The sequence below is a fragment of the Malaya genurostris genome, chromosome 1, assembly GCF_030247185.1.
Source record: "Malaya genurostris strain Urasoe2022 chromosome 1, Malgen_1.1, whole genome shotgun sequence".
Lineage (NCBI taxonomy): Eukaryota > Metazoa > Arthropoda > Insecta > Diptera > Culicidae > Malaya > Malaya genurostris.
The window spans coordinates 77463894-77478384 of NC_080570.1; the positions used below are offsets into that span (position 1 = coordinate 77463894).

The 14491-nt window shown below is 36.6% G+C and overlaps 1 protein-coding gene across 7 annotated transcripts in view; it reads right to left on the minus strand.

Annotated features, from left to right (window-relative positions):
* The window catches only part of LOC131440517 (microtubule-associated protein tau), a 61163-nt gene that overhangs the window by 14021 nt on the left and 32651 nt on the right, over positions 1 to 14491 (minus strand). For 6 of the 7 annotated variants that reach the window (XR_009231399.1, XR_009231398.1, XM_058611866.1 and 3 more), the window contains exons 2-6: positions 6299 to 7784; positions 6040 to 6083; positions 1817 to 1982; positions 1538 to 1743; positions 952 to 1137 (exon numbers count right to left, since the gene is read on the minus strand). Coding sequence is in view for 5 of the 7 variants with exons in the window: in XM_058611866.1 (XP_058467849.1) it covers positions 952 to 1137; positions 1538 to 1743; positions 1817 to 1982; positions 6040 to 6083; positions 6299 to 7784 (2088 nt within the window). In the remaining 2 variants the exon portion in view is untranslated. Of the gene's footprint in view, positions 1 to 951; positions 1138 to 1537; positions 1744 to 1816; positions 1983 to 6039; positions 6084 to 6298; positions 7785 to 8127; positions 8309 to 14491 lie in introns of all 7 variants that reach the window. The other variant, XM_058611865.1, reaches the window with a different exon arrangement.

Sequence of the window (14491 nt, forward strand, 5' to 3'; positions counted from 1 at the left end):
TATATGACCTAGTTGAAACTCTCTATCATCTCTATCGTCACTATTAGAAATTGTCATTGTCGAATTTGTTTCCAAAGCTGATATAGTAGAAAAGAATGGTATATAACATTATGAGTCTCCGAGGCAGTGTGGTAAAATTTCATTTTCAATCGAGTAATATAAGATGAAAATGAAATTCATGGCCGCTGACAGCCAGCATATTCCTACTAATTCATTTGACTTTTGCTGTCATTTTCAAGTGAAGCTCCCGGATTTCATCGTCAGTTGATTAATCGTACCTAGTCATTTGAAGTTTTGCTTGCTCAGTTTATAGTGTCAAGTAGTCTACCTGCTTCAATGCCTTCGCTCTTGGTAGTAAGCAAATTCGAACGTAGTAAGTAGTAAGCAAACATTGTGTGTGTCAGAGAGTGAAGTTTACTGCATTAGAGAGATCGTCAATGTGTTCCACATTCAGTTTCAATTCAATTGAATGAAGTTTTACAGCACTGCTCCGAGGCACCGTTCGAAAGTCGGTTTTTCCAGCAATTCTAATACCTTTCTATAGAGAAAGGCAAAACGAAACATTATAAAATCTAAGACAGCCGTACAAATACGTTAAATTGATCTTAAATAAATATGTATCCAAAATTAATTTTTATATTTCCTAAAAGATATTCATTTCCGATTGCCCTTGTGGATTCATCAATCGACAGCTACTAATACAATTATATTAATTAAATATGTAGGTGAAGATCTACCTACTATTGGAAAAAAATCACAAGTTCGAAAAATATTTCCAAAACAGGTCGTTTGTACTGCTGATACCTGAGAAACAGTATACTATTTAAGCAAAAGCTTGATTTTGCGTCCCAAAATCGATGTTGTAGAGTGTCTCTAATAAACGAGACGCCACCGATTTTCTTGACGAGCCATGAGAGTAAATGAGCGATATTGAGTGCGTCTTCTCATTACCTTTACATCGCCGCCACCGGGTTGGTAACCGATGTTATCCTTTGAGCCAATCTTAGATTTTGCACGATCCTTGAAGTCTGTCTTCAAAGTTTCGATTTTTTTATCTCCTCCGCCTGGTTTATGGCTGGTATTTTCCAATGAACCAATCTTAGACCGGGCATTCCATTGTAGTTTGGTTGTGATGATCTGTGAAAACGAAAATATTTCTATATACACCAGATAGAGCAGTTTTTCATTAGTAAATATTAGGAACCTAAATTGAAACATTCAGAAAGTTTTTCGCCTTCATACCACACCGTAATTTGGAAAAAAAACTTTTGCAATCAAATCAAACATAACGACGCTAGAGTTGTTCATGTGGTATATTTTCTTTGGTGTATTCCGGAATGCATAGGCTTCTTCTGAGGCTGGCAAATCGTTTAAAATTTAAAATCAATCAAATATAAGCTAATAAAATATAATAATTATTTGGTATTTAGAAAGTTTTAATATTAGGAAAAATGTTGAATTGTGATATTTTACTGATATCCTATATCAATGGCCCCTATAACCACACTAAAGCATACAAATATGCTACGATTCTCACCTTCTTATCGCCACCCTTCGGAACGTAAGCATCATTTTTCGCCTCAATCCTTGGTGCAGCTTTGATGTCTATTTTTTTCGTTTCTATTTTCACGTGTCCACCACCCGGTTTGTGGGTTGCATTTTCCAAGGATCCTATCTTTGATTTGACCACCTTCAGATTTGGTGATGGAGTAGCACCGACCTGGATTTTGTTCATTGGTACTTCTAAACAGGGAAACGAATGCCAATTAAAAGAGTGATACTATTGCTTAATTCGACTCGAAAAATTTAAAATTACTTTTTATAAGAGGCTCAGTCGGAGTTTCTGGTGTTTTTGCAGTGAGCCGTTGCTTTGAGGTGCTTCTGGATCGTGTTTGAGGAGTTATACTATCCGGTCGACGCAATGATGGAATTTTGCTAGGAGACTTTAGTGGGGAGGCCGGAGAGCCTGGACCATTTCGCTCCTGTTGAGAGAAAAATCTGATTATTTGGCGTATTACGAATTTCAAGCTCTCGTGAAAGATTGCGTTCAAAATTCACTCATTTGATATTCTTTTGAAAATTTGCTTTTCCGAAAAGCCCAAATAAAACTTACTATACCAGCCAGTACTAGATGGTATCTACTGCAATTTGCTGTACCCTTAATAGAATAAGGCCATCATTTACATACAACAAGGTTGAGACTAAAGTGCGCACAATTCAGTTGAATAGCGAAGCAATTTCAGTTTTCGGTTGTCAGAAGCAGACTAAAGGCCAATTCTAACATCATTCTATCCAGAGTGAAGCATACCGATTGTTGATTACTATCGTAATGTGTAATGATGCGCATCATAACCCCATATTGTTCAGTGGTGTGTTCATCATCAGTTCTTCTTTCATTTGAAGGGATAAGACTAAGAGACAGTTCGAATTTACTTGATGTTACGGTTACTGATTCAGTGCACATATATAGGTTTGTACCTATTAATGCGGTATATGAAAATAACAATAAACTAAATCATGTTTACTGCAGTCACCTACACCACAGGCAAACAAACATGACACTATGACATTTTTTTCTAAAAAATATTTTTTCGCAAGACGCCAACTCACGGACTGCCCGAAGCAAGTGGACATCGGAACAAACCATAGTGTCTTCGGGTACGTAGTTTTTACTCGAGTGTTCACGTGGTTCCAATGCGATAGCAATGAGATAAAACGCACTCACAAATAGGAAAATGTGATATATGATATATGAGAATATTTCCAAATCGTAATTATCAGAAGAAGAGTTGACATTTTTCTTTACTCGTTTGAATCAAAACAAAACAAAAATGAATTCAGTATGAAATCTGTATGAACGCATACAGATAAAACTTTATAAGTGGTACCTCTTTTAATAAGTAAAAAATCAGTCTAGATGACCAAATGGATATTTTTGATGGGACACTGAGTGCCTCAGTAGCGTCATTATGGCACAAGTGAGCACTATCCAAACAAAATGAAAAATTGAAATAATCGTTAAAAAGATAAAAAAAAATAATTTGAGTGTCCTGCTCGTTTGTGCTTACACAGCAAACAAACAAAATGAAGGTAATGTTTATTATTCAGGGCATGTTCAGGAGTGTTCTATTTCTAGATGCATAATTTATGTCAGTTTTAAAATTTAAATCTAGAAATTATAACAAAATAAACTGGCAGCCCTAGCAGCGTTTTATCTGTGTTTCAAATATAGAAAAAAATAGAACGGCAGCGTACACCAGCTATGATTATATATCTCTGACGAGTTATAAATATTTATTCACTGCTATTATAGAACAGGTATACTGTTATTATGAAACCGAAATAAGGCTCACATTTTTTTCTAGAAAATCATTACAGTGCTCCTAAGTGCAAATGGCAGATTATCTCTGACGAGTTATAAATATTTATTCACTGCTATTATAGAACAGGTATACTGTTATTATGAAACCGATGTAAGGCTTACATTTTTTTCTAGAAAATCTTTACAGTGCTCCTAAGTGCAAATGGCAGATTATCTTTGTTTCCATTATTTTTCGATTATTACGGTATTTTTAGCAATCCAAGTCTCTAACTTTTTGAAGACTAAAACGGAACGGTTCAAATAGAAAAGGCAGACCCTTCAAGTGGTTATCACCATCACAGTTACAAGTTGAACATTTACTATTCTAAGCAGTTGTTTTCTTAATTTTCTTGTGTCTCCATAATTTCTACACTCTAAAACATTTTGAATTTCCTCATACATAATTCCTCATACGATGTAATTCATAAAGACCTAATTTGTCAAATGACGGAAAATTTTATTTGTAATGACTTAATGGTAGAATAGCTTGAATTTTACTGGTATTGACTGTAACTTGCATTCTGCTAGTAGGTGCGACTGTATGAATTTAAATGTACCTTTTACCAACGAAGCAGATGTATGCTTCTGTGGCTCAGTCAATTAACAGACGTACTTGCGATCCAATGATTCTCGGTTCAAGTCGCGGTGGTTGCTATAAGTATTCATTTTTTATTTCAACGAATTCATGCATGGAGTTTTAGACACAATATTAAATGTTCTTCGACGTAAATTTGCGTGAACTGAGACGCTCCATTTATGTGCATCTAATAAGATGTAAAATCACAGTTTTTTTTTTAAAGTGTGTAGTCATGGTCCAGTGAGAGCGATTTTCTAATGCAATTTTGAGAATTTTTTTCTTGGAAATCCGATAAAATATGATAGTTCATATCTTTTCTGAATACATTCCAACGAGCTTCGGAAAATTTTTGATGACATTACAAATAATATTTTCGAAGGAACACCGATCCACAGGAATAGCTATAAAAGAAAAGATGCTTCATTACTGTCCTGATTCACCCTAAAAATTTCTTTAGCTATGTTAAACCAAAACTGAAGAATAACAACCTTCCTTCCCAGATGAACCTAGACGGAACTACTGGAAATAATAGCACTGAAATTTGTAATTTATTTGCAAATTATTTCCAAGAAATATATACATCATATGCCGAAACAGATCGTGAACATGACTACTTTTCCTTTATACCGGAGCTTTCTAATGACATCAGTGTCAATCAATTATCAAAGCAAGAAATATTCAATGCACTTGTAAACCTCAACGCAGCAAAGGGACCTGGATCTGACGGAATAGCACCAATATTTTTGAAGCAATTAGCTACTGAGCTCACAACACCATTACAACATCTCTTCAACTTATCTCTAAGAACAGGAATATTTCCAGAAACATGGAAATCCTCTATCTTAGTACCGGTCTTTAAATCAGGCTCAAAATCAGACATACGTAATTATCGAGGAATTGCCATTATCTCGTGCATTCTAAAATTATTTGGAAAAATTATCAATGGGAAAATATTTCAACAAGTAAAAAATTACATAACTCCAAAACAACATGGCTTTTTCAAAGCCATTCAACAAATCTACTGGAATTCATTACATTCACTTTGGAAGCTATGGACAATGGAAATTATGTCGAAACTCTCTATAATGACTTCAGCAAAGCTTTCGACAGAATTGACATACCATTATTACTATTCAAAATTAAAAAAATATGGCATTGAACAAAAACTTTTAGAATGGCTTGAATCATATCTCTCAAAACGTAAACAAATTGTACGCTATCAAAACACATACTCCAAATCAATAAATGTCACTTCAGGTATTCCCCAAGGTTCACATTTAGGCCCTCTTCTTTTTGTCTTGTACGTAAACGACATTTCCTTCTTACTCAAACATCTAAAAGTACTTGTATATGCAGACGACATGAAGCTCTTTATGAAAATAAAAAATGCTGTAGATGCTGAAGTATTCCCATATGAAATTAACGTATTCCACATTTGGTGCAATAAAAGCTTACTCCAACTAAACGGTAAAAAATGTAGTTCAGTAACGTTTAGTAGAAAAATCATGTCTCCTACTATTAACATATATTTAGGGAACCAACCTGTAGAAAAATGTAAAATTATTAGAGACCTAGGCGTAATTTTAAACTCAAAACTTACTTTCGTGGAGCATTATAATACAATTGTCAATAAAGCAAACAGTATGTTAGGCTTCATTAAACGTTTTAGTCATAATTTTCAGGACCTTTACACAATAAAATTATTATACACAACATACGTCAGGCCAATTATGGAATACTGCAGCATAGTATGGAACCTATGTACCTCCGTACACGTAGAACGCCTTTAGTGACTTTTGTGGTTTTGTATCTGCATTACAGTAGCATTTCGAACTAATAGGTCTTTAATAGAAATTTTTGTATCGGTGTATAAAGCATATATACGGCATTGTTTCAATGCTCAATGCTTACTTGAGTTGTATATGACAGAGTCTATAGGTCCTTATCAGCACAATAACGCGAGGAAACACTATTAATATATTTGTACTATGTTACACTATGTTGTTATTTTCTGACTGATACACAACGGATATTCTCAGAAAGATATACAATTTATAGTCTGACTGAAACTGAAACGAAAGTACGAGAATTTAACACTCACCTTTTCCTGTGTCGACTCGTCCACTCCGCTATCATTATCGCCTTCTGTAATCGAAAATAACGGAATTATTGAACATTTCAAGTTACAATGCAAAGAAATTCAAAAGGAGAACAGTGCTTGTTTCTAAAAAAAATTGCTTCATAAAAATTTGAACTCGAATAACACGTTTCGTAATCGCTTTTCTCAAAATTTAAAACGCAGTTACGATACCTGTTATGTGCTACCAAAAATAAATTTAATAAATAAGGTTTATCCTTACTATTATTGTTGGGTGAATATGTCCGGTCTATAGCAGGATGACTCTTATTAGGATTTCGACCACGCGATTCCGTGTCGAGTTTCATAAGAACATTCTGTGGAATAGGCGTTTTTCTCATAGGTTCCCGGGGTACATTGCCATTCGTTTCCTCTGGTAAAACAAAGGTAACCCTTTCGGAACTAGGTGTGCTTTGCATTGGCGGCTTAGTTCTCCCTAAAGAAGCGGGTGGTTCCGTAGGTGAAGCAATCCTTGCAAAGTTAGTTGTCTGCGAACGACCTTTTGACTGGAGATCAACAGTATCTGGCATTTGTTCCGGTGATGAGGTTTTAGCCCTCACGATAGAACTCAGACCGTTCTGCGGATTGTTTGGAGAAACTGTATGTTTTTCCTTATATACTATTTCGCTTGATTGTAGTGGTTGAGCAGGGGAATGTGCGTTTCTTTGCATCGTATCGGGTATCCTATTCAGACTACCTAGCGCTGAAGGTGGTCGTGATGGAATGGAGGCTTGACTATCAGTTCTGTGTAAAGGAACAGAAGCAACATTTTTCGCAGTTGGGCTGGTTTGTCCTTCCGGAGATCTGGACGACGGCATTGAAGTGATTTTTCCAATAACAACATCCTCGTCATCATCTGTTGACAAATAACTATTTCTAGGACTGTCAATTTGTCCTAATACTGTATCTGACTGAATTTTATTCATGTTTTCGGGTGAGCTTCGCTCCAAAATTAATTGCTCTCCAATATTACTGTTTTGAATTGTAGATCTAAATGGCATCGAAGGAGGTCTGTTATTTATCAGTTGTTGGGGAATAGGCGAGGGTCTTATTTGAGGGGCGTTCATATGTGACATTTGTAAAGGGACAGCCCCAGTCTGACGAATAGGCGGTGCTCCAGATCTGATAAATTGGTTATTGCCGGTGATCGAGTTTTGAGGTGAAACTGGTGGTCTCATGTTTTGTGGCATTACTCCTGGCGGTCTCGTAGGTGTGCCCTGCCGCATATTGTTCTGCATCATCGGTGGCCTTTGCATACCGAGTTGAATTGGTTGGGAGGTCAGCATTTGGGGTCTAATGTTAGGGGAGCTTGAATATTGAGCGACAGGTGCCGGTGACCCCTGAGGACCAACTGGTCTAGGAGCTGGAGGTGCACCAGGTCGGCTCATTGGAGGAACCATTGGGCGCATATTCGGCGGTGACATGGATGGAATTGGTGGTCGTTGAGGTCCAGCTTCATTATGATTCATTATTTGTTTCACTCCAGGTTGGTAGTAAACACGAGGACTTGTAGGATGTTGGGGAGATTTTATAGCTACAAACTGTTGTCTTGGTGCTACGGTTAGCCTAGCAGGAACGTGTTGAACTTGTGGCCCTCCAGGTTTACCAGGAAAAGGGTTACTAAGTAATTGTGGTTGTACCGGTGTTAATGATGCAGGTCTACTGTTATCCTCACCAAAACGTATTATTGGTGGTTGAAAAGAGTGTTCCTGAATATTCAAAAAATAACGAATGTTATGTTCCAAAAAGTATAACGAAAACTGTTTTGTTAAATCTATTTGAGAATGTCTTAAGCCGAACCACAATTTCAGCTATTTAGCGCACAAACAAAGCTCAATGCAATGACCCGCACATAAAAGATCAATTTATATAGAATTCACGTAAACACTAATGGAAAATTAGCTCCTGTAACGCGAATCTGTGCTCATATCTGAAGTAGACAGATAACCTTGTAGTATTTTAATTGGTCAGGATGTTGCTCAACTATCATTTCTTATATTTAGAAAATGTGTCCCAATGTTTCTTCTATAATGGATGAAATTCCATGCTTACCATTTTGCCAACGCATAAACAAATTATGTTCTCAAAGTAAAAAATCAATGTAAATACTTCATCGTCATCATGAATTTCGGAGACACGCCTTTCCGCTAATATGATTTGCCCGTGTTGAGGGTGAGGAGGTTCTGCTTATAGTTATGCTATGAAGACAATTTCTTTGCTTTGTTACAACTGCCTGCGGAAAGACATACTTTTATTGAAACGACAAAGTTTTTTTGTGTTAGAACTAAAGGCGTGGGGCATCGCAGTATAAACAAATTAACTATAAGCAAATTTTTCACATTCTATCTATGTTTTTACACTATGAGACATTATGTACAACCCCGGCTTCGGTTATATACAATCAGGATGAAGCCACACTGGTTACATTTTCTGGATATTTTCGTTCTTGAAATCAACAGTTCTATTCCAAATCACTAGTACCATACTACGACTAACTAAACGTGAGACTAATCGGAGTTAAAAGAAGTATAATCAATTGTACGCTAATACTAATTATGGCATTAGAAAACTAGTTAACTCTAGTTACAAAACGACTTTCTTCTGTTTCATTTAGGTACTGGCCCAAACCAACTACAACATACTGGTTAGGTACCCGTTCGAAATTGAAATACAAAACAAAATTATAATAGTGTCAGACGAGCATAGCGTGATGAGAAGGACCCCGCTCACAGCATCAGATTTTGTTTCCGAGATGCGAATGACCACATAGAAAAAACCTCTCTAAGCAATGAAAACATGAGTTAATTATATATAATTCAACTTGACTATCTACAATGTTTGTCTCAAAATATTTTTTCCACCACACGAGCGGGGTGCGATAGACATAAAGAATCAATTTCTAGACCAAATTGCTGCGTTGAGCCATAGCTTCACTATTTTGTTAAACCCATTCAGAGTTAATCAAATAGAAATGGTAGAGTGTAGTGCGCTTCTTATGCGGTTTTTCTAAAACTGTGTTTTTTCCGTAAGCAAAAGCGAAGTTATAAGTGTTATGAAGATCCCAAAAATGATGAAATGGTTTTGTTGGCGTCTATTTTACCTCGGTTTTAACTTTGACAACGTTATTCATTTATTTCTTTATCTAATCGTTATCCTTCTTCTCGGAGAAAGGGAAACCTCATAATAATGCCCTGGTTCACTGGTCGCGCCTTCTTCTGTTGATTCGTCGTCACTACTGTTGCTTTAGGTTTCGTTTGTGTGGATTATTAAATCTCACTAGGTTTTCTCGGAGACGATTAAACTGATATTGACTTGTGGTCTCATATGGAATTCCTGAATTCCAAATATTCTAAAATGGATCTCACTCATATTACTCTGTGATGGTTTGACCGATTTCCACAAACTTAGGTTCAAATAAAAGGTCCCGTGGATCCATACGAAATTCCTAAATTTCATCCGGATCCGACTTCCAATTCCGGAATTATAGGGTAAAAGTGTATTCGCATTCCGGGATTGAATTGGAATGCCGGATCCGGCATAAAATCCATTTGGTTGCCACCGATATTTCTCACCGAGTTTTTCTTGGTGATCGGCCGTCCCGGCATAATGCGAATAGACTTTTACCATGTCAACATTTAAAAGCTATCGTCACTTTTAAATGTTTTAATTTGAACGCTTCTAATTAAAGTTTTTTTCGCCTCGAACAGTCATCGGGCGCGGTTCGCTTTTTCGAGCGCTCCGCAAGTAATTTATATTTATTTATTTTTTGACGCGTAGTCTACGTCGCGCGCGGGCTTTTTTTTATAGCCTTTCGGACAAATTCTATCTAGAATAATGAAGTGCGGTGTAAAATCGTGTGTTAATATTGACGATCGCTTCCTTTGGAAATGCGAATTCTGTGAAAAATCGTACCATTCAGCCTGCATCGGCGTGCAGCGGCATCAAGAAAATTTTATTCTGGCATTTATGGTACCAGTGTGTGCCGACTGTCAACATTTAATAAGGACAGGAGCTGAAACTCTAAAGCTACTTCATCAACAGGAGCAACTTCTTAAGTACACAAAAAATCAAACGGAAACGTATCACCGGACCACTGCAGACATGAAAACCCATTACCTGGAAATATTCGACAGTGTCGAGCGCTTGCTCATCGACGTGAAGCAGTCATTGTCCAGTATCAGCAGAAACGACCACAACATTTGCGGTAAAGTAGGTCAGCGCATGCAGTCATTCGAGGCCTCGTTACACAGTGCCATAAAAAACGTTAGCGATTTTAGTAAAGTAAATGACCAGCACATCCAGGAAATGAGCGAACGGCTTCTTCGCCTTGAAGAAAAATTCTTACGACCTACCAAATCTGAAGTCCCTGCAATAATACCTAACACTATTCTGGAAGAATTGAGAGATGAAGTCAAAGCAATATCGACTTCAATCTCCAGTATCGGAACCAAAGACCAAAATACCAAATCTAAGTCTCTAGCTGAAGAACTCAAGGAGAAGGAAAATCAAACATGCGACAGTGGCTGGCGCTTCATTGGAAGTAAAAAAATCTGGAAACGAGACTGGAGTGTGTATGATAAAAAACAGCGCACTCGACGGCTGCAAGAAAAACAAGCAGAAAAAGCAAACCTCAGACGAAAACAACGGAAGCGGAAACAACAAAATAATACAAATTACAGTATACGCAGTAAAAACAACAACTACACCAACAACAGCAAACACGACAACAACAACAACAACAGCAACAACAACAGCAGCAGCAGCAACAACAACAACAACAACAGCAGCAACAACAACAACAACGACAATAATGTGCACTACAACAGCAACTTGAACACTAACAGTAACAATACCTGCCACAACAATAACAATAATGTGTCATTACAATATACCTTACCCTTGGACAAAGACTTACTAGCAGCTGCACGGGTTCAATTCTCCGGGAATCCAGGTGCAGATATTGCCTCAAAATTCATAAATTTTCAAAAAGGTGAAACAATCAACCCTTACAAAGGAACAAGAAGTATTCAAAACAACACTACTCCGGTCTTAGGAAGTAATGACATCAAAGCTGCCCCACCCACATCTGCAATATCACAGAACATAAATACGTCTGCAATATCACAGGACATGAATACAGACAGCCAATTCGAAATTGATCCAATGCGTCCTCCCATTGTACGTCTTACTTCACAATCTGCAAATGGCGACGAACGCTTCTTGAAAGCAAGACTTCGTGACCCGAAAATAATGCACGTCGTCCGTCTGTATTTGTCATACATGAAAAATCAACAACCTACAGTATGCATCGAGGGTATGACACCAACTAGTATAAAAATGCTATTAGCATCAGAAGGCCTTCCAACAACACCTGACCACCTCCTACGAATCTTCATCGAAGTGCATCAGGAATATGGAATGGAACCTAAGGAAGCGCAGGCCGACCTGGACTCTTATGGGAAATTTTTGACAAGTGAACACATCCGCCGACTCCAACTAATCCGGGAAGCCGAACACAATTTTACAAGGCCGAATTTTCGGAAATAACGACGCCCTTTGACGAAGGAATAGACACCGAAATTAGTAATGTAAGTATTCCAGAATTCTCAAAAACTTCTTCGCTTCATAGACAAAATGTGACTGAAATTTTGGTCTATTGCCAAAATTTCAACCGCATGAAAAGCCCGGCCAAAATGAAAGAAATTCATCAAAATTTAATAACCTCCTCTTTCGACGTAATCCTTGGAACTGAAAGCAGCTGGGATGAAAGTGTTAGAAGCGAAGAAGTATTTGGAAATAATTTTAACGTATTCCGGCACGACCGAAATTTATCTCTCTGTCAGAAAAAATCTGGAGGTGGAGTCCTCATAGCCATAAACTCTTGCTTTACTTCTGAAGAAATTATTACTCCTAAATATAAAGAATTTGAGCATGTATGGGCCAAAGTCTCAATATTGGGAGAAGAACATATTTACTGCTCTGTCTACTTCCCACCCGAAAATGCGAACAAATTCTCTTTTGAATTTTTCTTTCAATCTTTAGACACAATTATTTCGAATATGGAACCTGAAGTAAAGCTTCATATTTTTGGCGACTTCAATCAACGTAATGCGGACTTCATTTCTGACATTGAAAATGAATCAATCTTACTTCCAGTCGTAGGAGAAAACCCAACATTGCATTACTTTTTCGACAAAATTTCTAATTTTGGCCTACATCAAGTAAACTCCGTAAAAAATCAACAAAACGCATATTTAGACCTTCTTTTCACAAATTGCACAGAAGACTTTTGTGTGAATGCATCAAACCTGCCATTATGGAAAAATGAAGCATTTCACACTGCAATTGAATATTCATTATTTACACACAATGCATCCCTTCCCTACGACTTGGAATATGAGGAAGTGCCGGAATACAATAAAATTGACTTTGAAGAAGTCAAGTGTAGACTAAGTATAATAAATTGGCGGAACATACTGAGTACAGAAGGAAATGTCGACGTCGAAATAAACAAATTCTATCACATTATAAACAAAATATTATCCGAAACTTTGCCCATGAAAAGAAGAAGAAAAAATCATAACAGCAAATTACCTGTATGGTTCAATTCACAACTAAAACATTTGAAAAATAGGAAACAAAAAGCGCACAAAACTTACAAACAAGAAAAAAGTGACGCCCATCTTCAAAATTACTTAAATCTATGCAATCAACTCAAAATAGCCATTAACACAGCACACGAAGAATACAACCGCAAAATTGAAAACGAAATAAAGACTTGCCCTAAGAACTTTTTTAACTACACGAAAACTAAACTAAAAAGCAACAATTTTCCATCTCAAATGCACCTCGACGAACATGTAGGGAAAAATAGTACAGAAATCTGCAATCACTTTGCAAATTTTTTCCAAGAAGTATATACATCTTATTCAGAAACTGACCGTGACCGTGAATACTTCTCTTTCATACCTGCATTTTCCAACTCTATCTCTGTAAACTATCTATCAGAACATGATATTTCGACAGCACTGAAAAACTTAGACGCCTCAAAAGGGCCTGGACCTGACAGCATACCACCAATATTTTTAAAAAATCTTGCTGAAGAACTTACACTACCACTACAACTACTTTTTAACTTATCACTTAATAAATGTACTTTCCCTAAAGCATGGAAATCTTCCTTTCTTGTACCAATATTTAAATCTGGTGCAAAATCTAACATTCGGAACTACCGTGGAATAGCAATTATCTCATGCATTCCAAAATTATTTGAAAAAATTGTAAACGAAAAACTTTTTCATCAACTTAAAAATGTAATAACAAACAAACAACATGGCTTTTTTAAAGGCCGCTCAACTACAACAAATCTCTTAGAATTTATGACATTCACACTGAATGCAATGGACGCTGGCAACTACGTAGAAACTCTTTACACTGACTTTAGCAAAGCCTTCGACCGTATTGACATACCTTTACTTCTACACAAACTACAAAAATATGGCATAAAACATACTCTTCTTGAATGGCTCAAATCATACTTAACGAATCGTGTACAGGTAGTCCGCTTCCAAAACATACTGTCTGAACCAATTAATGTAACTTCTGGCGTACCTCAGGGTTCTCACTTAGGGCCTCTCCTTTTCATTTTACATATAAACGACATTTCCTTCATACTAAAAAATCTGAAAGTGCTTATATATGCAGACGACATGAAACTCTTCATGGAAATTAAAAATATCAACGACGCTGTAATATTCCAGAACGAAATCAATCTATTCCACATTTGGTGCTGCAAAAGTCTACTCCAACTCAATGTAAAAAAATGTAACTCAATAACTTTCAGTAGGAAAAATGAAACTATACCTATAAACATACATCTAGGAAATCAACTTGTAGAAAAATGTAAAATTGTAAGAGATTTAGGCGTAATCTTAGACTCCAAGCTCACTTTTGTGGAACACTACAATACCATAATCAATAAAGCTAATAGCATGCTGGGCTTTATTAAACGCTTCAGTCATAACTTTCAGGATCCATACACAATTAAATTATTATACACTACATATGTCAGACCTATTTTGGAATATTGCAGCCTAGTATGGAATCCATACAATATTATTCACGAAGAACGCATCGAATCTATTCAAAAACAATTTCTTTTATATGCACTTCGTAAATTAAACTGGACAGCATTTCCTCTACCATCATATGAAGCACGCTGCATGCTTATCAATATACAAACACTTAAAGAACGCCGCGACTTTGCAATGCTTTATTTTATCAGCGACATTATTTCTCAACGCATTCAATCAGCTCCATTATTATCGCAATTAAATTTTTATATACCTAGCCGCCAACTACGTTCCAGGAAATTATTTTTAGAAAAACAAGCTAGAACAAATTATGCAAAATACAG